This window comes from Gobio gobio, assembly GCF_949357685.1.
Source record: "Gobio gobio genome assembly, chromosome: 8".
Lineage (NCBI taxonomy): Eukaryota > Metazoa > Chordata > Actinopteri > Cypriniformes > Gobionidae > Gobio > Gobio gobio.
Window position 1 is genome coordinate 29,097,056 of NC_137114.1, and position 25,275 is coordinate 29,122,330.

General features: G+C 40.5%; 1 protein-coding gene and 1 long non-coding RNA gene across 3 annotated transcripts; both read left to right on the forward strand.

Moving 5' to 3' along the window:
• Positions 1 to 534: 534 nt before the first annotated feature.
• Positions 535 to 5,227, forward strand: LOC307130157. Of its 2 annotated transcripts, none has more exons than XR_013817020.1 (3): positions 535 to 597; positions 809 to 924; positions 2,300 to 5,227. It is a non-coding gene; the product is annotated as an uncharacterized lncRNA (long non-coding RNA). The 2 variants fall into 2 exon arrangements; XR_013817021.1 differs by having other exon boundaries at positions 564 to 695.
• Positions 5,228 to 5,881: 654 nt separating this feature from the next.
• Positions 5,882 to 13,811, forward strand: slc6a4a (solute carrier family 6 member 4a). The gene is made up of 13 exons (XM_079823067.1): positions 5,882 to 6,402; positions 7,049 to 7,183; positions 7,506 to 7,728; positions 8,136 to 8,274; positions 8,393 to 8,527; positions 8,694 to 8,797; positions 10,160 to 10,287; positions 10,481 to 10,593; positions 10,979 to 11,110; positions 11,282 to 11,381; positions 11,910 to 12,010; positions 12,465 to 12,632; positions 13,191 to 13,811. The coding sequence occupies exons 1-13, from the start codon at positions 6,024 to 6,026 to the stop codon at positions 13,272 to 13,274; spliced, it is 1,941 nt and encodes a 646-aa protein (XP_079679193.1). The 5' UTR covers positions 5,882 to 6,023; the 3' UTR covers positions 13,275 to 13,811.
• Positions 13,812 to 25,275: the final 11,464 nt, after the last annotated feature.

Consider the following 25,275-nt stretch of genomic DNA (forward strand, 5'->3'; position numbering starts at 1 on the left):
CTCTATGTGACTAAGAATTTTCCATTTTTAAATGCCTCGAAACTTCAAAGTGTCTCTTTAAGACTCTTAAACTGACTGTCTTCCAAAAACATAAAATTATATTATCAGACTATTTTGCATGGATTTAATACAATTTTTCCACTACCATGGAGAGAATCTTTTTGAACTTTGCGGACACTGTGGAAATACCAGGGCCTCAAAAGATTAAAACGTATGGAAGGGGTTTAAAAGACCTCTGAGGAACGGTACCTTTTTGTTGGCCGTTCAATAGAACAATTATGCCTCAGAGTCCTCATCCTAACAAATGGTGATTCCAAGAACACTCTTGTTGAGTGTTGAAATGGGAAGAGACTCTTGAATGAATGTTTGTGCCCTTAATTCTTTCACATCCCAATCTGCCACTGTTTGAGGGAAAGTTAAAGGGGAGTGCATTTGTCACACACACAATCTAAGCTTCTTATTTCTCTCCTTAAAAATCTGTTTCACCTAGTTTAGATACCTCCACCCCACCCCTCTGTTGCTTTTCAGTTCATTGGACTTGTTGCGGATTAGCCTACTGGCTCAGACAGATTGGAAAGACTCGCTGTTCTCCACACTGTAAGTGTATTTGTATGTCTGTCAGAGAAGTTTGGTTCTTCAAGAAGAGCTGTCTGTGTGCAGGATGTTATGTGTTTGTCTTTGAGGATTTAAAACGGGTTTGTAGCAGCTATTATATTTAGCTAGAAGACACACAATATCAGAATCTTTAGATGGGCAAGAAAAACTGGATGTAATGGATCCTCAGCATTACATTATGTGTGCTTAACAGTGTACTTAAAAGTGGGGGAAATAGTTTGTATTGTCCCCTCCCACCGTGGGCCCTAAGGGATGCTGCAAAATCATCAAATTAGCATGAGCTGCAAAACACAACTTGACATCTGTAAGGTAGGTCACACTTTCTCCATTTTATACGCTAAACAAATCTTTAAAAGAATAGTGTTTATTATATCTACCTTTCATATGTGAAGACATTTTTTTGTACATGGCTTAGCTAATTTGTTTGCAGTTACTCACTGCTCTGTAGAGGGCGCTGTTTCCCTCAACACGTGTCTAGACAGATAGCATTGCTTGTTTCGATAGGATATAGCAGATAGGAGGAACTTCAGAAAAAAAAATGAACAGTGAATGAATAAGTATGGATGGAAGAAACAGGAAAACACCTGAAAACGATTTTATGGAGGTAAATCTACAAAATAATAAGAGCTGTGGTGATGCGGTTCACCTGAGGTGGTTCTCTGTACTTTTCACTGGTTAGGGTCATTTTTACAGATTAAACGTCCTGTCTCCTTGTTGCCAGCACTCGTTCTGTCGTGATCCCTCTGTCCCGTCTTCTGTACGCTCTACTGTCTATGGACAATCACAACAATATGTAAGAGATTAGGCAAAGCTTGTGCCAAATGTCTTGTTTTCCGCTCAGATTATACATACATTGACATACAAAAAGATGATTGTACGATTATAAATGATGTAGCAACATAGGTATCCTGTTAAAAAAAATTTGACAGAAAAGTATTTAAACAACTTTGTTGGACATTAGTGGAACATTCTTGCCTTGGTTAATGCGACGAAGTAGCCTGCACCTTTACAGTAGTACGTAGGACACCTGTGTGAACTTTATACTTCCATTAAAATCACCTTGGAGTCATCTGATCAGTTTCGGATGGTCAGTTCGATCATTTTATATTGATGAAGCAACACATGCTGTCTTTTTCTAACACTTTGTTATAGAGTTTCATATCACCAAAAACTTTTAATGCTAATGGTTACAATTTGCACGGCTCAAAGTGCATTGCACCTCGAAAATCACTTTTACTTTCATTAAACAATGCAGCTAACATTTAGAATTGAGTTTTTTTTTATTAATCTGCATGAATTACTTAGAAATAATCAAAATAGTTGATTCCCCTCAAAGTTTTGTTCAGGTCGCACAATGTATAGCAAAATGACAGTACTGTAGCTACTTTAGTAGGACTTGATCCAGCTTTGTCTGTGTTCCAAAATGCAAATATTCAGCTATTATCTTACATTATTTGTTTTGTTGTGTGTGTGCGCGTGTGTTTGTTTTTATGTTTGCCTGAGGTGATGGCATTAATTCAAGTAAACAATACATTTTAATATCCTCTAGTGCTATGCTAAGACAAGGACAACTTGCTGTATTAGAAAAGTTCATAGTCTGGTGATGAAGCTGAAGTGTCAGTTTTGTTGTAGTGCATGAAGTTTAATTTTCAAATCACTAAGCTGTGCTATTTCTGGATTGCAGATCTTTCAGGAGAACAGAAGGGTAATGTATTTATCATTTCCTGTTGATTCAACCCTTATGGTTTACGTCTAATATGTAGTTGTTACATTATGTACAGCTTAAAAGTCAATGTGGAAACCATGTTGCGTGTTCATATTTATCTCTGAAATCTTGTTTACAATTAGACTCCCAACTGTGTGCGTAATTCACTTATTTGCCATGGCACTTAGAAGATTAATTGACAAACAAGGCCTATATTTTAACTGTTTTTAGTCTATTGTACAGTGAGCTTCCCAACAAGATCATTGTTTGCATGTAATTGAGTATATACAGTAAAATCAAAAATATGGACACACTTGAATAGATTTAACATTTCTTTAATGTCTACAAATATTATAAAATGATAATGTGTACATACATACAGTATACAAACGTGTGTGTGTGTGTGTGTGTGTGTGTGTGTGTGTGTGTGTGTGTGTGTGTGTGTGTGTGTGTGTGTGTGTGTGTGTGTGTGTGTTAATGATAATGAATAATGAAGGGGAAACTCATTGACAAGTTTGATGACTTTACTAGTACTTACTAGACTTTACTAGAAAATATGTAATAATAAAATAGTGATAGAGTCAGTACATGTATCTGGTAACACTTTACAATAAGGTCTCGTTTGTTAACATTAGTTAGTGTATTAACTAACATGAAATAACAATGAGCAATACATTTGTTGCAGAATTTATTCATCTTTGTTAATGGTAGTTAATAAAAATATAGTTGTTCATTGATTGTTCATGTTGTTCACAGTACTTTAACTAATGTTAATGATTTTGAGTTTAATAACGTAGTGAATGTTGAATTTAACATGAACTAAGATTAAACAATGCCATAGAAGTATTGTTGATTGTTAGTTCATGTTAACTAAAGTGGTTAACTAATGTTAACTAATGAAACCTTATTGTAAAGTGCTACCGTTTGTGTATCTAAACTTTTGACCTGCATGTGTATAAAGATATCAGTGATTCTTTTCAACTAATAGGCAGTCCCTCTTAAATCTGACGTCAATTAAGATCCTACGGGTAAGTCAAATATCTTAGTGGGATTTTAAGAATGTAGGTCAGGCTTCTTTAGACACAAATAAATATACGCATGTGATGAGAGCTGGAGTTCTCCATTCATGCCTTTTGTGTTTTGCATGAACAGATGCTTGGTAGCAGGGGCCATAATTACATCATTGAGCTTAATTCTATGTGACTACATCTGAAGTGCCTTAGGATGACTACCACAAAGCAAGTTTCAAAGATTATTTTGTTGCAGAAAAAGTAGAGGAAGACAGGGTGAGTGAGAGAAAGAGAGCGAGCAGGGGTGAAGGGGGTGTGTCTTGAGCGCCGGGCTCCCAGGGATGGTTTTGGTCACCACCCTAACACAGACCCCCACAGAACTGCTCAACCGCAGCACGGTAGGGTTGCACTGTGCATGGTGTTTGTGGCTCCGTGTGTGTTTTAACGAAGCGGTTTGGGGTGGCAAGTCTTTGCTTGTGTGTGTCTGTGCGTGCCTGCATGTGTAACAGGAGGCATTTTGATGTTTCTGTGTATGTCGTTGATTCTTTGTCCAAAGTTTTATGCTGATTTATGTAGTGCTGTGAAATCTTCAAGTTGTACTTTAACAGACATTTTAAGTTCATTCAAATGTGGAAGCCTAGCTCTGCTGTAGTGGAGGTTTTTGAGAACCATGAATAGCTCATTTTAATGGGTCTAATGATGCTACAATGGGGCTGGAAGTGTTTTATCTCAATATCTAGTGGTTGTAAAACTGTTCATAGCACTTTATTTCATTTGGTATTTATGTGTATATCAGATGTGTAATAATGAAGATGGTGGAGTAATGGGTTATTTTACACACATCTGGCTTGAGGTCCTGGTAATCTTGTGATCTTGGTAACCGAACAAACTCCTACCATAACAAAGCTGCACTGATCTTGACCTTGCTATTATCTATGATTATGAAAAGAAAAAAATGAGCCGAGGTGTCCTAGACGCTCAGCATTAAGATTTAGGGTGTGTAAAAGGGAGCCGATTTGTGGGTTGATTTAGTGTGTGCGAGGAAGAATGGGCAGAAAGTAGCAAAGAGATACAGCTGTAAATAATAAAAATCAGGCAGTTTGCCAATCAGATCATCTTTGTCCAGGAAACCATCCCAGGTAAAACTTGTAAATCAATGTTATTTATCTTGTGACACTTGGATGAGAAGGATGAAGTGAGCTCAAAAAATGACATTTTGTTTTACATTTTTAATGTTTCAATTAGATGATTGAGACTATGGCATGGTAATTTAGCTTGTCCTTAAGTTCTCTTTTTTAAAATGAACTTTTTTAATCTTTCCACATAAAAAAATGCTTGAGTGTAATTTTCCTGTACGTGTACTCGTGTTTGACGATTCAACTTTTACATTCAAATTAATTGTATTGATAAGTTGCCATGCTGGATATGCGCAAACATTTTAACATTTCACTTTTTGTCTGATTTTAATAGTGCAGAACGCTTTCCACCTTCTCCACAGCCATCATAAAATCATTAATAGTATTTTTCTTTTTTCAAAATGTGTTTTAGCAGAACAAATTATTCACTTTGAATAAATAATAAACATTTTTGGCAAGAAAAAATATCCCCTGATGGAAACTTAATGAAATGCGTTAGCTGTTTATAATTAGGCAATAGTATGAGGAAAAGGCGAGCAGGGGAAAAAAAAGTGTATTCCCCTTTCAATTATTCCTGACATTATTATAATCATTATGTTGTGATGTATAGTTCTTAGTTAATATTTCTCACCTGCATCACTGCCCCTCAACTTCAACTAGTAATTACAAACAGCTTTTAGAGAACGCTAGGCGGAAAGAAATGCAGTTGCTGGAAGCATCTTACCCTCCAGCTAATATTTGATGTTGATTCACGCTTCTTTAAAAAAAAAAAGCAATATAATATATTTGTATTGAATGGTGATGGATTGATTGGTATTGATCAGCAAGTGTTAAACTCGTTTGACCCTTTATTTCTGTCCCGAAATAAAAATAAAATTTTTGCAATTAGTCTATCTTTTACATGAGTTTAACATGTTGTAATGTTTGGTATTACTTAACTCTCACTTGTTGCACTGTTGAATGTATAAATGTACGATACACGTATATAAGATCTGTTTAAATTAGTGTCAAGGTTGGGTTAAGTGCATCTAATACATCTGTGTGTAACATCGGGTACAGTCTCTTATTGTAATTTAAGTATCAACAGTGTCAGGCGTAGTGAGAATAAATAAGTGTCTTGGCAGCTCCCTAAGGTGTAATGTTGCTGTGGCATGTACAGAGTTCACTTAATGTTTTACGGCCATGTTTTAGAGGCATATTTAATCAAAATCTTGCAAAACAACATGTTTTTTTCTGTCAAAAATGAAAGTGTCACTCCTTAAGAACAGTTTTTTATGAGAATGACAGGGTTAAATCCATGTTAAATTGCCTCCAGCGCAATCTGAAATTCCCCTCTCTTTGTTCTGCAGCTGGGCCTGAGCGGTCCTTCCTTGTTTTCCCACCTGAGCTTGTTAAAACATACAGGTTAAGGACCAGTCACCCTCTCCTTGCTTTCTCCATCCCAGCCCACTCTGTTCCACACCCAGCCCCTCTTCTCCAGGCTCTCTATCCCCTCATGGGCACGATATCAGCCAGTGCAAGAGGACCACCGTCTCAGCCCTAACAGCAGTCCTCACCATGGAGATGAAACAACCCATGATGATGAATCAGGAGGACGGGGGAAAGGAGGAGAAAGAACAGGCGTCGCAAGAGAATGGCAGGCTGGTTGCGGACAGCGTTGCCGAGAAGGGTCCGAAATCCTGCTCCGGGCCTGGGCAGGTATCCAACGGTTATACCAGCACATCCCCACAAAGTCCCAGGGAAGGTGAAGGCGCTGGGACGGACAGGGGCAGCACCCCTGGAACATTCAGGACTCTGGTGGTCCAGCAGACCAGCCTGAATCCACCTAGGGAGACCTGGAGCAAAAAGATGGACTTCCTGCTGTCTGTAATCGGGTATGCAGTGGACCTGGGCAATGTGTGGCGCTTTCCCTACATCTGCTACCAAAACGGAGGGGGTAAGGTCAAAAGTGAAGAGCATTAGGCAATAGTGCTACTGAAGCTGCAGACAACACTGAGACAGATAAGTGTGATGCACTCTAGAGGAGTTAAACAAATATTGTGTTGCATCCCATTCAAAGAAAGATTTCCGTCTTTAAGACAAGATCAACTAGGTACTGTTTGCTTAAAAAGAACAAACAGACAATGAGGAATTCTGCTGTTGTCTCCGCTCTTTGTGCGATCCAGCCCGCATCGTCAGTACAAACAGGCTTTAGTCTCCTTTCATTGAATTTGAAGTAATAAAATCTTTGTAATTTCCTGTTTCACCATGCAAGGGCAGTGCATGAGAGATAGAGTGGGCAGGGAGACACTCGGCGCATCCAACACCATTAATTGTGGCTCTCATGGGTGGGACTTACTCATATTGTTTAATAATCTGGCTCGCTGCTACTCAATCAACAGCTATCTAGCGTTCACGTCAAAAGCTCACGTATAAAGCTTTAATCAAGCACCGGGGCTTGTCAGAACAGGAACTTTTTGTGTATGTTAGCGCCTTTTGTGCTGTTTTTGTAGATATAATAGTGCTTTCAGGATGTGTTAAGACCAATGCAGTTGAACCGTGAAGTTCAAGTTGCACTTCCTGTCTAAATCCTTGTGCTTCAGGTGCCTTTCTTCTGCCGTACCTGCTGATGGCTGTCTTTGGTGGCGTGCCTCTGTTCTACATGGAACTGGCTTTGGGCCAGTTCCACCGCAGTGGGTGTATCTCCATCTGGAAACACATTTGCCCCATCTTCAAGGGTAAGAATGGCTCACTTCACAAGGCTCAGACTTCTGAGACGGTGGACCCGGGTTAACTGTCAGACAGATAACGGCAGACTGACATGCGCTGGGCTGATAGTACATTCTCCCTTGACATTCTTCTAAACTTCTTACCGATTTCACTCTCTCTTTGTTGATAGCTCTGTTATGGAAATTGTCACATTTACTTGGCAAAATGCCAACTGCTTAAGAAACTTAATTATATGTAAATGGAACTTGGTCCTAAATGTCAAAGTGGAAGGTGCTTGAAACCGAGTTAGACATTGGTGTGACATTTGTAGTTTTTCATCTTCTTTTCCAGGTATAGGCTTTGCCATCTGCATCATTGCACTCTACATTGCCTTCTACTACAATACCATAATGGCCTGGGCTCTCTACTACCTCCTGTCCTCCTTTCGCTCCACACTGCCCTGGATCACCTGCAACAACCGGTGGAACACTCCCAACTGCACCCGCTACCTGTCCACCGACTTGAATGTCTCCTGGACCGAAAACTCCATCTCTCCTGCTGAGGAGTTCTATATGTAAGTGCATGTAAGCGCAAGTCCAGGTTCAAAAGGGTTGGCTAGTAGGAACGTTGCCTTCACCAGGATTCATGTACCATCAAGAGACTCTTGTGATTGAAAGAGATTGTGTTGCTCTCTCTCAAAAGATACAGCGTGGATTGGGCCTGTGTATCCGCTGCTTTAGGAGAGATTTAGAGACTTTATCTAGTGTATTGCTCCCATATGTTTTATGTGATGCCGGAATTTCCTGTTTTCCATATAAATGTTGCTTCTTGTTCTTGTCTAACTGTCCTGCACTCATCAGCCAAATAATACTCGCCTTCCGACTTTTATTTTACTATTCTGTGGCACCTTTATCTCCCAACTTCTACAGGCCTTCATGTCTACCTTAATAAACTGTCAACCAACTTCTCTCATGTCCTTAGACGGCAGGTGTTGCAGGTTCATCTGTCCCCTGGTCTTCATCAGCTGGGCTGGGTGAGCTGGCAGCTAGCCCTCTGTCTGTTGTTCATCTTCACTGTTGTATACTTCAGCATCTGGAAGGGGGTCAAGACCTCTGGCAAGGTAAGCTATACGGAAAACCTCAAAGGGAAAAAATAGCAACCTTGAATTTAAGCTGTTGTTCAGCAGTTGCACAGTTAGACCTTTTGTTTAGCAGCTTCTTCATGACTCTCTCTGGTAGGTAGTGTGGGTGACGGCTACCTTTCCATACCTGGTGTTGCTGATCCTGTTGATAAGAGGGGCCACCTTGCCGGGAGCATGGAGAGGAGTGATCTTCTACCTGAAACCTGATTGGAACAAACTTCTAACCACTTCAGTGAGTGGAAACTAAATCAACCATTCGGAATACTAAGATATTGCACAATCTGTGTTGGTTGCTGTGCCTGTCTTCTCTCTAAACACATACTTCTTGCCATCTGTCAGATATGATGTGGATGAATGAAAATCTTTACAGACAAATCACTCCATCTGTGTTTTTTCAGGTTTGGCTTGATGCAGCTGCACAGATCTTCTTCTCTCTGGGCCCAGGCTTTGGTGTTCTCCTGGCCTTTGCTAGCTACAATCCCTTTCATAACAACTGCTACAAGTACACCTGGCTCACATTCATATCTCTGTCATTTTCTATTATCTGCTCTAAGGTTCTGTTATCACTTAGCTTAAAACGAGAATTGTATTCCCCCTGCACCATTTATATCTTTACTTTTGCATGTGTTTCTATGCAGGTTTGAAGTTTGCTTAGTATTTTGCTCTATTTTATTATTAGTAGCACTTGCTATTGTTTAAAAAAAACAACTGATGCTAGGTATTACACTTTGGGGCATATGGGGCCATTCACACAGAACGCGTTTTTGGTGTTGAAAGCGTGAGATGTAGATCAGAAGCAAAAAAAAACTAACTATAACTTGAGTGCCACGTTTTTAGAATGCCATGTTATGCATGAGATGCTGCCAAAAGAAGCGAGACATGAGCACAACAGTTAAAGACGTCCGTCTAGCGCATGTTTACATTGAAAAACATTGAAAATGGAAAAGTAGCGCAGCGGAATGGAAAAATGTGTTCTGTGTGAACTGGCCCTAACTCTTCCAGCACTGTTCAGGCTACAGCCAATATGATACCTTGAATTATTAATGCTTGTTGAGGAGAGGAGTGCTATTACTTCTCTAAGCAAACTTATTTATGATAAAACAGATGAGGGGAAATTATGTTGACTTATCTGGGGACCAGAATATCATAGAGACTTGGGGGTGGGATCTGTTGAATTGGTGCTGTAAGAAACCACGTGGAACAATTATCCACACCGCAATTATGCTGGAGGTGTGGGCATGTCAATGTTGACAATCTTCATGTATTCTGGGGTTGCCCAAAAATATTACCTTTCTGGAACATGGTTGTGATGGAGATATGAAATACCAAGAAATTTCACATCATTGTTTCTTGGAAACTTTACCCACTCTGTGTTGGGAAGAGATGTATATCTTGTCTTGTCAGTATTACAAGGCATTGGTATAAGCGGGACGTCCCCTTACTTGGTGATTGGATAGAAATTGTTAAAGAAATATATTTTAATTTTGAGACTTAAAAGGGACCTATTTATTATATAAAATACTGGAAGAAATGGAGTGCTGTAATGTAAATCAATGACTGTATATGTGAGTCTATACTTGCAACAATGTTACCCTGTTCTAGTTTTTTCCCCCGTTTTCCATACTGTATAAGTCATTTTCTTGAAAAATAATAAGAAAAAAAGAAAAAATAAACACGTAGCAGCCTCTCGGAACCCTACAGCAATGCCCTGACAACCACCCACAACACCTTTTGCAATCACCACTCAGATTTTCTTATTTTTTCAGAAATTTTGTTTTCTAGAACCCCTTTTCTCTGCTGCTCCCTGTTTGAACTCTTATCTTTTCATTTGTCCGTTTTCTTTATATCTCTCTTTGATTTGCAGAGATGCATTGATCACAAGCTCAGTGAACTGTTTGACCAGTTTCCTGTCAGGCTTTGTGATCTTCACAGTACTAGGCTACATGGCAGAGATGCGCCACCAAGGTGTGGAGACTGTAGCTAAGGATGCTGGTGAGCACCACATTTCTTTATGCTTGCTCCCATTTCCATTCAAATAAGTATGAATTAGAGAATTCGGAATTATTATTTAAGCCATAATATCAAATAAACAATTGGATATGGAAGTTTATGAAAAGACATACAATGTGATATAGCTGAATTTACATTTGATGTACTTGTGATGATTGAATGCATGTGTTCTAAGGTCCCAGTCTGCTCTTCATCATCTATGCGGAGGCAATTGCCAATATGCCGGCTGCTACGTTCTTCGCCATCATATTCTTCCTCATGATAATTATGCTGGGGCTGGATAGCACGGTCAGTCTTTCTTTCTTTCTAGACAATTTTCTCTTAATGAATGAGTTTTTTTCCCTCTGTTTACTCCACTTATTGTCTCTGAATTTAGTATGATGTATTGTCAACAGTGTTTCATTACATTAGGTCTTTGGTGCGCATAGTTAACCCATTCCCGTCCTTAGTGATCACGCTCATGTTAGGCATGGCTTATTACAGTCTGCTAATGACAACTCCATATGTAGTCTAATTTTCTTTCATTATAATGTTTGTCCCTGTCAAAAACCACTGAGTTAGTGCTATATTTACCGTAAGGAGCATTATTTGGATTAATGCCTGTAAGGTTCAATGGGTCCTTGACCTACTTTTCTATCATCCCCTGCCTCTTGTGTGTGTCTGCGCACTACAGTTTGCTGGTCTGGAAGGTGTAATTACAGCCATGTTGGACGAGTTCCCCCACCTGTTGGCCAAAAGAAGAGAATGGTTTGTGCTCGGCCTGGTGTGTGTTTGTTATTTGGGCGCCCTCTCTACTCTCACCTACGTAAGTCTAACAACACAGCTAACAAAAGTCTTGTTTTGCATTGGAGCATTTTTCTTTAGTTCTAACTAAAGCCTTTAAACATTGTCCTTGGAATTTTACCAAAATTACATGTCATTTTCCAAAGTGTGCACATTCATTATTCCTTTTAATACTGAGCTAATGCGTTTGTAGGGAGGTGCGTTTGTTGTTAAACTATTTGAGGAGTATGCCACGGGCCCTGCTGTTATCACCGTAGTCTTCCTCGAGGTCATTGCCGTGTCCTGGTTCTATGGTAGGTATTGGCTTCCAGCTAAATCATTCAAAACATCACTTTAATTCATTCTGATTGTTCCGCTCGTCTAATTCATTGTCGGTTTGATGCAACGAAGAGCAAACAAACTTCTAGACAAGATCATCCCTTAGAGGCTTTTAGGCTGGAGCCACTTTTACTTTTGACACGTCAACATTTTTGTATTACAGCCCCTGAACTTCCTCAAAACTCTTCAAGACTTTCTGAGCATTGCTTATGAACCTCCTAGCTTATGTCATTTATATTTCTTACTTTTGGACTGTGCACCCTTTCCTATGAGAGTCTATGAAATCTCATTTTAGTCACCGCTACAGGGAGAAAAGTCATAAAGTCAAACTACAAAAGTGTTTAGTCATTCTATCACTTTATTCTCTGCTGTTGTCCATCTGTTCTGTCTTATCCAACTACCATCTATAAGTCCCAAGATCTTATCACGCACTTCAATAGTTTCGTAATCCGATATGCCGCTTTAGGCAATGTGCACTAAGTGTGTTTGTAAAATACTTGCAGGGACGACGCGTTTCTGCAACGACGTGCAGCTGATGCTTGGCTTTGCTCCTGGTATTTTCTGGAGGGTCTGCTGGGTAGCCATCTGTCCCTGCTTCCTATTGGTCAGTCAATTACATAACATTTATGCATTTGGTGACTTACCAAAGCAACTTACATTGCTTTCAGTGTATACATTGTATCAGTTTATGCATTTCCTAGGCTTCATACCCATGATTTTGGCATATGCTATGCTTGCTTGGGTTATAGAAACCCAGTCCAGAAATTGCATTCACTTGCAAATACACTGAAAGTCATTATTTACTCACGCTCATGGTCAAAGTCACCCACAAGTCAATGAGGTCCAAAATAACATTGGAACCTACCGACTTATAAAAAAAATATATACAGCTCTGCAAAAAACTAAGAGACCGTTTAACATTGTTTCATTGTTCTACAGAAAAAAAGTAAGTCATACAGGCTTGAACCAACATGAGAGTGGGTAAATGATGACAGATGCATGTCAGATATGCAAACCAGTTTTGGAAAAAACGTTCTTTCATTGTTTCATGCCTGTAGTTCATTATTGTGAGTTTCCTGGCATTCCCGCCCGAGGTGAAGCTGTTTGACTACCTGTACCCATTCTGGACCACAGTGCTCGGCTACTGCATTGGAGTTTCCTCCTTCATCTGTGTGCCTTCCTACATGGTCTACTATCTGCTCACCACCAAAGGAACCTTCAAACAGGTGAGCCTAGACAGACAAAAACATCAAAACACATACATGACTGTATCTGGTCATATCTAATAAGTGAGGCAGACATGCTTATGACATTTAAACACATTACGGCAGCACAAACACAATTACGCTGCAATGCATCAGTAAACGTTCTCTGTTTGAGACGTGAAGATAGACATCAATGGCTGTCAGTCACTATATGCATCCATACAGTGACTTTGAGAGTGTGTGTTTAGTCACATGATGTGTGTTTGGCAGATGGTGAAAAATGACACAAGGTTAATCTTTGTTGCTTCTGTGATGTAACTACCAGTGCTTGTAGCATGTCAGGTTTTGGGTGAGTAATTATGTTTTAGCCCACAGCTGTTCGGTATTGAACTGCGAAAGAATTGCAACATATCACTTGTGCATTATGAAATAATTTAATTATTAAGCAATCTCTAAGTTGAGCAGTTACTGTCTTTACTTGCTGTAAGCACCTGTAGCTTAAATGTTTTCACAGTTCATGATGTAAAATCTTTGTGCCACTCTGTACCACTCCAAAAATGTCACTGTTTACCCCCATAGCGTCTGCTAAAAAGCATTACCCCTGAGGCTTCTTGGTCCAGCGGCCCTCAGAGAGACACAATTGTCATCACCAATGCCGTGTGATACATTTCGTCCTCTGCTGGACATGTAGCACAAAAGCGGAGGACCCGTGGCTCCTGTAAGGGCCCCGGCCGACCTCCCTTCACACCTCACCCCAGGGGAGTCTGCTACCTGTATTGTGTGACGGTGGGGCCAGGCCTCCGAATACAGCCGTTGTTTATTTGTATTCGTTGTTTATATGGACGTGTGTGTGTGTGTGTGTGTGTGTGTGTGTGTGTGTGTGTGTGTGTGTGTGTGTGTGGCTCATGACTATATGTACACTAACATTCAAAAGTTTGAGGTCAGAAATATTTTTTTTTGTTTTTTTTGGAAAGATTATTACTACTTTTATTCAGCAAGGATGCATTAAATGAATCAAAGGTGACAGTAAAGACTTTTACGTTGTTACAAAAAAATTTGTTTCATATAAATCCTGTTTTTTATATTTCTATTCATCAAAGAATCCTAGGGAAAGTATATCATGCTTTCCACAAAAATATTAAGCAACTGTTTTCCACATTGATAATAATAAGAAAGGTTTCGTTAACGCCAAATCAGCATGTTAGAATGATTTCTGAAGGATCATGTGACACTGAAGACTGGAGCAATGATGCTGAAAATTCAGCACAGGAATATTTTAAATATATTAAAAATATATTAAAATAAAAAAGTTATATTATTATAACTTTTTTTGATCAAATAAAAACAAGCCTTGGTGAGCATAAGAGACTTTTTCCAAAAACATAAAAAAAATTGAACAGTGGTATATATCTTCTTAGTGAATTTTGGGATAGGAACAGGAATGGACGCACAAATGGTTCAGTTTACTTTATGAATATATATATATAGTAACTAAATACATAAAGATTGCTGTGTTATGGTTTTGTGACCAATTTCAGGTATATTTTACATGTACACACATTTATATAAGGCCAAAAATTATTTTGTTTCTTTATTGTTATAACAGGAATTTGTACAGTATGACTTTGTGGTTTAGGGACTGAATCCATCACTAATTATGGATATATTGTATTTTTTTCTTACTTTAAAAAAAGAAAAGTGTTAAATTGTTTTATTTTACATTACAGATGTGGAAAGGCTAAATGTAGGAACAGATAGAGAGAATTATTTTTATGAGAGAAGCAAGAGCCCAAATTATTTTTATTTAGGTTGTCCAGATGTGTTTTTTTTTTTGTTGCACAAGTGGGTTTGTGTGTGCGAGTGAATATGTGTGTATGTGTGTGTCTTTGTCCACCAATCCCGTATATGTAACAGTTATTAAGTGTTTAGCCTACTTTTGGTGGATATGTATCAACTGTTAGGCATATGTGTATTTATTTGTGAGGCACTTCATTCACATAATGCTCATTTTGTTTATTTACAACTGGAACTCTTTGTCGGCCTATGTTTCCATTTACATGTAGCATTTACAAGGATGGGACCAAATATTCAGGACTGGGGAGGCCAAATGTATAAGTCTAAGAATCGTTTATTGAAAAACCCATATCGATCGACCACTAGCATGCTCCTCAATATCAACAGGGGGCTCTGAGCATTTATTTTTTACATATTTCTTTATGTGAGTTACACAAAAGTAGCAGAAACCAAAAACTAATGTGCTTGTTTCAAATGCTTCGGCCTTGATTCTCAAGACTTTTTTTTTTTCATGAGAAAAAAAAAGGTGTGACTGGACATCCAAGTATGTGCATGTGTATTTTGTGAGTCTTGCTGTTTGTGCAGTCCGACGTTCTGTGCTGACTCGTTGATTTCGTAGAGTGGGCAAATGTGAGGACGTCGATTTCTCTGTCCAACTGACATGTGTGAGCTGTACTTTGAGGTAGAGAAGTAATAAGCCATGGTCAGTTCCGTCAGTGTGTGTGTGTGTGTGTGCATGCCGTAGACGTGAGTCTATATTGTGCATCTGTGGGTGTGTGTGTGTGTGTGTGTGTGTGTGTGTGTGTGTGTGTGTGTGTGTGTGTGAGTGTGTGTGTGTGTGTGTGTGCTTCAGTCCTCTGCTTTCTCAACAGAATTTAATATTCTGTCTATCAAAGTATTGAAAAAATATTGTACTAAATATGATCTATGTATGTCTACAAGACTGTTAAGAGAAAATATGTATAGGGCAAAGACATATATTAATTATTAGAGATATAAAATAAAGGTATATGTATTAATAACTGATGTGTGTTTTTATTGTGTTTATAATACAAATATGCTTTCAGTGGGTTACTATCACTTATTTCCACCAACAAAATGCAGAATTTGTTGCTTACACAGCCCTTTACAAGAAGTACTGTGGTAGTACCAATGTGCTTAATAATTACCATATTATCATGTACATGAATTATCATGGTACATATTTGAATATTTTCTAAGTAAGTGAAACAAGTAACATTATTTTTGTAATTTCTCCAATAAAATTTAAATCTGCTATTTCTTCTATTTGTCTTTTTTATTAAATATTTAACTTCAGTTAGTCATAAATGTACAGTTTTAAAGCTTCTTTTTTTCAAAGAAAATAAATTAATACTTATATTCAGCAAGGATGCATTAAAATGATCAAAAGAAAAGACTAGATTATAAATTAGATTATAAAAAATGCTGTTCTTTTGAACATTCTAAAATAGAATATTTACAAATATTAAGCAGCACAACTGTTTTCAACATAGATAATAATAACAAATGTCTTATGCATCAAATCAGTGTATTAGAATGATTTCTGAAGGATCATGTGGATAACTGTAATAAGTAATGATGCTGAAATCACAGGAATAATTTACATTTAATTTATACATTTGTATTTTATCAGAATTAAAACGTAAAAATATATTTAAAATATTTCACAATATTACTTTTTACTGCATTTCTGAATAAATAAATGCAGCCATAAGAAACTTCCCAACAATCCCAAGAAACAATCCCAAACTTTTGAACAGTAGTGTAGATGAAAATTATGACAGAACATAAAATAAAAAAATAAAAATAACTGAATTTTGACTGAATTTGATTACAGCTGAATCACACCTAACTTCCTTCCAATTCATGTGTATTCACTCTTTCCCATCTTTGGAAAACCCACTTATCCCACTTTCCTCCCAAGAGCCTGTTATCAGGTGGGTTTGGACACAGATAAATTAGGTTTTGCTCACAGTCATTCTAAGGAGTAGATTGCACACATATACACAAGCTGGAACTCTCCACCAGAAGTCACAGAGGACTCAGAGCTTCTCCACATATTAACATGAGCTATCAGTCATGTTCTTAATTCCCTGGAGGAGACACTCCACACAAGACCATTTTCTGTTTTTAGAGATACATTATCAAACCACTGGAAATAATCTGGCTATAGTTCAAATATGTTTTATGCTGAAAAGACTTCCTTCTGTTGTGTTCTAAATGGTTATAATGTTCTTAATGGACTAAATGTGTTAATACACTTTACTCATATAATACAACCAAGTTAATAGGGTCCATTCAGATTTTTGTATGTTATCTTTCATAAAAATAATAATTTACTAAAATTGATAATTACTAATTTGTATTGTTATATATTTTGTTTAATATTTATCTAAATATTTCAGGAACATTTAATATGTACACACAAATATACTTGGGTTCAAAAATGCGTTAATCATGTTTCCACAAAAATATTAAGCAGCACAACTGTTTTCAACATTGATAATAATAACACATTTTTGAGCACCAAATCAGCATATTATAATGATTTCTGAAGGATCATGTGAATTACTGAAGACTGGAGTAATGATGCTGAAAATTCGGCTTTGCCATCACAGGAATAAATTACATTTAAAAATCTTTGAAAATAGAAATAAAAAAAAGAAATCTTTTTGTTTTGAGTTTGTAAATTATTATATAATTTATGATAAATTAACTGCATTGAGAATCTTGATCGATACTGGGCAAAATATCTGTTTTCAGTTCACTGAGAGTCACATGCATCTCAAGTTCTGGATGTGCAATAACAGTTATGTGACAAGCATAACGCTGAGTTTCTATCATCAAGGACTAATTTATACATTGTATGTGAAGCCTGGGCCTCTGAACAAACACTACTCTGTGTTCACACAAACTGAACTCAGATACATCCAGTGTTGAGTTACAGCTTCCACAGCTTTCTCAAGTTGTTTCTCAACCATATCAAGCATGTTTTGGAAAAAAATCCATATCGGAATACTTTTAAAGTAACAAATTCTATATACAGAGTAATGAGGGGTGTCAGTCACGTAACCCTTCACTCTCTTTTTTTTTCTCTCTGTTTTTCATTCTGGCAATTTCCTATGAGTCCCTTCTGGGAATGGGAACCTCCTGTCAGTTTTATCAGACTGGAGGATCTATATTAAACACCCACATCTCCCTCTCTCCCCTGCAACGATCACACCATCTCTTTATCTGTCCGTCTGCTCTCACACACCAACTCTGCTCAAATTTTTGCTTTAATATTTTTGTTCTGTGATTTTGTAAGCCTATCATTTTGACCTTTCACACTGATATTAGCTCAAGAAAGTTCCTTTTCTCAGTTTGTAAACTGTTCATCTCACTGACTTCTCATAGTCATAGGTCACTTAAAGCAGGGCACATGTTTAACTGCAAGAATTTTTCCTACCAGTAAATGTGTATATATATATCTGTGTTGTGTATATATATATGTGTATATATATATATATATATATATATATATATATATATATATATATATATATATATATATATATATATATATATATATATATATATATATATATATATATATATATATATATATATATATATATATATACACACCGATAAGGCATAATATCATGCACCTTCCTAATATTGTGTTGGTTCCCCTTTGGCTGCCAGAACAGCCCTGAGCCGTTGAGGCATGGAAGGTGTGCTGTGGTATCTGGCACCAAGATATTATCAGCAGAGTTGCGAGGTGGGGCCTCCTTTCCATGAACGGTTGCACCTCGCAACTTACAGGACTTAAAAGTATCTGCTGCTAACATCTTGGAGCCAGATACCACAGCACACCTTCTGGGGTCTAGTGGAGTCTATGTCTCAACGGGTCAGGGCTGTTTTGGCAGTAAAATAGGGACCAACACAATATAGGTGTAATATATATAATATATATATTAGTGGTGGGCCGTTATCGGCGTTAACGTGCTGCGTTAACGTGAGACTCTTATCGGGCGATAAATAAAATATTGCCGTTAATCTATTATTCTCAAAGTTGGGTTGGGAGCTGGGTCTATACTACGCAAGCTATGATGACTTTCACCTTGATATTTTAGCGCGGATGTATACCTGGCCAAATTGCACTGTAGGGGCGAGAGAACGAGTCTTCGAACCTGTGTGTATGCCTACAGTGTTGTCAAAAATATCCATATTTCGATATGTATCGATACTGAAATATCTGAAACGATACGATACTCATTTTCTACAGTATCAATATCAGCTGCGCTCTCCTCTCCGACCGACAGCGAGTTGACACGCACCTGCCTCCTCTTATTCAGTCCAGTTAATCCTCTGAACATTGCGAACGGGTGTTCTGCTGGTTTTTTCCTTATGACAGCGGGTGCGTCTCAATCAGCTCCCTAGCTCAGTAGTCAGGGCACTGATCAGGACATAAATCAATGGGCTGACTCCCTTATCAGTGCCCTGACTACTGAGCCTAGGAGCTGATTGAGACGCACCCAGCGTGTTAGTATTGGTGTGACCGGTCTGGATTTCGCGCGGGGTTGCATATAACGTTAATTCTACTAATTCCCGCAGATTTCGCGCTCGCATCTGAAGCGCACACACACATACCGTAATAAAGCCGCCTCTGACATACAAGTGCAAAAAATAGCTCCTTTTTCCAGCTTATTAATGGTCAAAAACACTCAAAAATGTCTCACTGCCCATCTTGGTGAGTTTTAACGTAAACACTTACACAATCGTAACCAACTCATACCCCTTTTCCACCAAGGCAGTGCTGGTGCTAGTTCGGAGCCAGAGCCTAGTTTCAACTCGGTTCTTTGTGTTTCCACACCCAAAGTACCAGCTCCGAGCCAGGAAAAGTGGTTCTTAAGTAGCACCAAAACATTGCTGGGCTAGAAGTAGGAACCGATTACGTCAGGCACTGGGGGCGGGGTCAACAAGACAAACACAAACTTGAGATCCGCCATTTTTGAAATAGCAGCTAATGGAGCTAACAGCTGCTGCTCGTTTGTAATCTCCATCTAAACAAATTACGGCGAACTGCATGAATGCGTTGGATTCGCTGTGTTTTCACTGTGTTTTGATGCCGATGTAGGATCGTAAAGCCATGTGAATCAATAGTAACGCAATGTTTGCATTTTTGATGGAAGGCTTGTTCGCAGCGGTGCTGTGCAGAGCGATCGCCGAATGACAACGAGTCCAGCGAGAGCATACAAATCAAATCAAATCAAATCAAATCACTTTATTGTCACACAGCCATGTACACAAGTGCAACAGCAGGTGAAATTCTTGGTGCAGTTCCGAGCAACATAGCAGTCATGACATGTACAACATTTAAAGCACATCATTACACATCTGATGCGCCCACAATTACAGCACAGTAAACACTACAATAAATAATTTACACAATGTGAGTGTAGTTCTCACAGCTTTAACCAATATACACATACTTACAATATACATATACTTTAAACAATATACACTAAACATACATTAAACAGTATACATTAAGCTATAATAGTAATAATAATATACAATGTACAGTATCCATTATTATTCACAGTAGAGATCCAATGTACAATAGGTGCTATATGATAAATGATAAATAATAAATTATAATAAATGTGTATATAATGTGTGTGTATCTACAGTGGGTTGTGCTGAGTGATATTCTGTCCGGTGTGTGTTATGATCCTGATGGGTCAAGAGTTAAGGAGTCTGATTGTTTGTGGGAAGAAGCTGTTCTGGAGTCGGCTGGTGCGTGTTCTGATGCTGCGGTACCGTCTGCCTGATGGCAGCAGTGAGAGCAGCCCATGGCTCGGGTGGCTAGAGTCTCTGATGATCCTCTGAGCTCTCTTCACACATCGCCTGGCGTAAATGTCCTGGAGGGAGGGAAGCTCACCTCCGATGATGCAGCTGGCCGTGCGCACTACCCTTTGCAGGGCTTTGCGGCTGCGGGCGGTACTGTTGCCGTACCAGGTGGTGATGCAGCCAGTCAGCAGGCTCTCTATGGTGCTGCTGTAGAACCGTGTGAGGATGTGGCGGCTCATTCCAAACCTCCTCAGCCGTCGCAGGAAGAAAAGGCGCTGATGAGCCTTCTTCACAACGGCCTCGGAGTGGACGGACCATGAGAGTTCCTCTGTGATGTGGACACCGAGGAACTTGAAGCTGCTGACTCTCTCCACCGGTGCTCCATCGATGGTGATGGGGCGGTGTTCTCTCTCATTCCTCCTGAAGTCGACCACCAGCTCCTTGGTCTTGCTGACGTTGAGGGAGAGGTTGTGCTCCTGACACCACCGTGTCAGAGTGTGCACCTCCTCTCTGTAGGCCGTTTCAACATTGTCAGTGATGAGACCTACCACCGTCGTATCGTCAGCAAACTTGATGATGGTGTTGGAGCTGTGGGTTGCCACACAGTCATGTGTGTACAAAGAGTACAGGAGTGGGCTGAGAACACAGCCCTGAGGGGCTCCAGTGTTGAGAGTCAGTGGTGAGGAGATGTTACTGCCCATTCTGACCACCTGGCGTCTGTTTGACAGGAAGTCCAGGATCCAGCTGCATAACAGGCTGTTTAAGCCGAGAGCCCGGAGTTTCATGTCAAGTATGGAGGGCACAATGGTGTTGAATGCTGAGCTGTAGTCTACAAACAGCATTCTCACATATGTGTTCCTCTTTTCCAGGTGGGAGAGAGCAGTGTGAATTGTTGATGAAATGGCATCATCGGTGGAGCGGTTTTTGCGGTATGCAAACTGCAGTGGGTCCAGTGAGGGGGGGAGAACAGAGCAGATGTGGTTTCTGACTAGTCTCTCAAAGCATTTGCTGATGATGGGGGTCAGAGCAACAGGACGCCAGTCGTTTAAGCAGGTGGTTTTTGCTTGCTTCGGTACAGGAACAATGGTGGACGTTTTGAAGCATGTGGGGACCACAGACAGGGAGAGGGACAGGTTAAAAATGTCCGTGAAAACTCCAGCCAGTTGGCGCGCGCACGCTCTGATGACGCGGCCGGGAATCCCGTCTGGACCCGCAGCTTTACGGACGTTCACCCGCCGGAAGGATCGGGTTACATCCGCTTCAGATACGGAGAGTGCACTAACCTCTGTATCTTCAGCCGCGAGCTCTCTCTCCGCGAGGGCGGTGTTTGTTCCCTCAAAGCGAGCATAAAAGGTGTTGAGCTCGTCCGGGAGAGAGGCAGCGGTGTTCACGGTGGAGTTTGAGTTCCCTTTATAGTCTGTGATGATGTTAATTCCCCTCCACATGCTTCTGGAGTCGGTGGTGTTGAACTGTCCTTCAATCTTGTCCCTGTACTGGCGTTTTGCTGCTTTGATTGTTTTCCGGAGGGCATAACTTGCTTGTTTATGCTCCTCCGCATTACCGGAGTTAAAGGTGAGGGACCGCGCATTGAGTGCCGCGCGAACATCCCCATTTATCCACGGCTTCTGGTTTGGGTACAGCCGAATTGTTTTGGTCGGAACAACGTCATCTACGCACTTCCTGATGAAACACGTTACGCTATCAGCGTAGACCTCGATGTCGTCATCAGAGGCCGACCGGAACATCTCCCAGTCCGCGTGATCAAAACAGTCCTGTAGCATAGAGTCCGATTGGTCCGACCAGCACTGGATGGTTCTGAGGGCTGGTGCTTCCTGTTTCAGTCTCTGCCTGTAAGCGGGCAAAAGTAGAATGGACGCGTGATCTGATTTGCCGAATGGTGGGCGAGGGAGGGACTTGTAACCCTCCTTGAAGGGGGAGTAGCAGTGGTCTAAAACACGGTTCCCTCGCGTGTTGATGCTAACATGTTGGTGGTATTTGGGTGCGATGCGCTTGAAGTTGGCTTTGTTAAAGTCCCCGGTCACAATAAACGCAGCCTCAGGATGCGCGGTTTCCTGCTCACTCACTGACCTATACAGTTCCTTTAGTGCCCGGTCTGTGTCGGCTTGTGGGGGAATATACACCGCTGTGATGATGACCGCGGTGAATTCCCTCGGTAGCCAGAATGGTCGGCACAGAACCATGAGAAATTCCAGATCAGGAGAGCAGAAAGACTTGATAGAGTGTACGTTCCTCTGATCACACCAGGATCGGTTGATCATAAAACACACACCCCCGCCTTTGCTTTTCCCGGAGAGATCTTTTTCTCTGTCCATCCGATGCACGGAGAACCCCGTGGTTTCGATGGCTGAGTCTGGAATCTCAGCGGACATCCAAGTTTCTGTAAGGCAGATAATGCAGCAGTCCCTCGTGTCTCGTTGGAAAGAGATCCGCGCTCTCAGCTCGCAGAGTTTATTGTCCAGAGACTGAACATTTGCCAGTAAAATACTGGGAAGCGGGGGTCGGTTTGCGCGGCGTCTTACTCTGACGAGTACGCCAGCTCTACAGCCCCTACGGCCACCCAGACAAAGGGTTCCGCTGCTGTGTTTGTAAGCGGCGTGTCGTCGTTGATGAATTTAAAGTCCGGTTTTCGGTGTGCGATTGCCGAACCAATGTCCAAAAGTGTCTGTCTGTCGTACGTAGTAAGGCAGACAACATCCAAGACAAAAAACACAAAAACTATAAACAGAACAAACAAAAAACTACAATGCTTCAGCAGAGCTTGCGACGTTGCGGCCGTCCTCGGCGCCATCTCAACACAACTCCTTATGCTTTTGCATACGACTCCTTATGCTTTTGATTCACTCGTGATGCGTTTTTTAAAAATATATTGTACGTGGATCGGTCTGCGCAGCGCCGATGCATCTCGAACAAGCCTGGTGTGTTTGTGTTTCCCGCTGCCTCGCTAGCGTTGCTGAGAAAGATGAGACGTATACGGTGACGTAAGACTTGGCTCTGTTGTGGCTCTCAGCATGTGGAAAAGCAAACGGTTCTTAGAAGGCTCCTCAGTCGAACCAACTATGAACTGGGACTAGCTCTGGCTCTGAACTAGCACCCGGTTCATTCTGGTGGAAAAGGGGTATCACAGGAACAGTGTTTGGGATCCTTGCGTGCGTCAGGTCTTAAAGGGACAGAAGTTATTTATTATTCAAACTACAAAAAGACAAACGATCACTTACGAGCACCAATATTCTGAATGCCTTCGGCAGAATTCAAATGAGCCATTTTAATCTAGATTAATTCCAAGATTACAGTGAGATTAATCTAGATTAAAAAAAATTAACTATGCCCACCACTAATATATATATGTAGTATTCACAGCCTTTGCCATGACATTCAAAATTGAGCTCAGGTGCACCCTGTTTCCACTGATCATCCTTGAGATGTTTCTTTAACTTGAATGGAGTCCACCTGTGATAAATTCAGTTGATTGGAAAGGCACACACCTGTCTATATAAGTTCCCACAGTTAACACTGCAGCATTGAAGGTCACAATGAGCACAGTGGCCTCCATCATCCGTAAATGAAAGAGGTTTGGAACCACCAGGACTCTTCCTAGAGCTGGCCGCCCGGCCAAACTGAGTGATTGGGGAGAAGGGCCTTAGTCAGGGAGGTGACCAAAAATCTGATGGTCACTCTAACACAGCTCTATCTGTGGAGAGAGGAGAACCTTCCAGAAGAACCATCTCTGCAGCACTCCACCAATCAGCCACTCCTCAGTAAAAGGCACATGACTCTCAGACCATGAGAAACAAAATTCTATGGTCTAATGAAACAAAGATTGAACTCTTTGGCCTGAATGGCAAGAGTCATGTCTGGAGGAAACCAGGCACCGCTCGTCACCTGGAAAATACACATTACACAGTGAAGCATGGTGGCGGCAGCATCATGCTGTGGGGATGTTTTTCAGCGGCAGGAACTGGGAGACTAGTCAGGATCTAGGGAAAGATGAATGCAGCAATGTACAAAGAAAAATCTGTGAATGTCCTTGAGTGACCTTGCCTGAGCCCAGACTTGAACCCGATGATGAAAATGGCTGTGCACTGATGCTCCCCATCCCACCTGATGGAGCTTGAGAGGTCTTGGAAAAAAGAATGGGAGAAACTGCCCAAAAATTGGTGTGCCAAGCTAGTAGTATCATCATACTCAAAGAGAATTGAGGCTGTAATTGGTGACAAAGGTGCTTCAAAAAAAAGTAGTAAGCAAAGGCTAAAAATACTTGTGTACATGTTATTTTTTTATTTTTAATACATTTATTTCACTTTGTCATTATGGGGTATTGTTTGATGAATTTTGAGGAAAATAATTAATTTAATCCATTTTGGAATAAGGCTGTAACATAACAAAAGTGAAGCGCTGTGAATACTTTCCGGATGCACTGCACATGTCTAAACCACCAGTGATCTCCAGGAAAGACTGGATGACATCAGACAGCAGACAGCACGGAAAGACGGTAGCCGAGGAAACAAGGGCTAGCACGCCAAATTGCAGCTCCTGCGAGGGAGCACCCGAGGGGGAGGTTGAGCATTACCCTATTGGTACACAGAGGATTACCCTATTGGTACACAGTCTGTATCTGCGGCAAGGTGTGCAAAAACTTCAGAGGTCTGAAGATCCACCAGACAAAGATGGCCTGCTTAAGGTGGGGGGCATGCAAAGCAACGCACTGGAGCAGAAGCCAATACTACAAGTTCTGTAGTGCAGACTACAGAACCAGGTCAGATGGAGGAAGAGCCAGGCCCGGAGTCACCCCACGGTGCCCGGAACCTTCAAGCAACACTGGTCCCCACACAAAGCAGGAAGTCGGAACAGTGTCGGGTGAAGTGTCGTTAATAAGAAGGAGTAGCTCCAGTTGAACGAGGATGTAGACAATATACAGGAGGCGACATTGAAGTGCAATGCTGACCAGAAACTCCAGGCTATGTGCACCCTCATAATGAGCATAGGCTCAGAA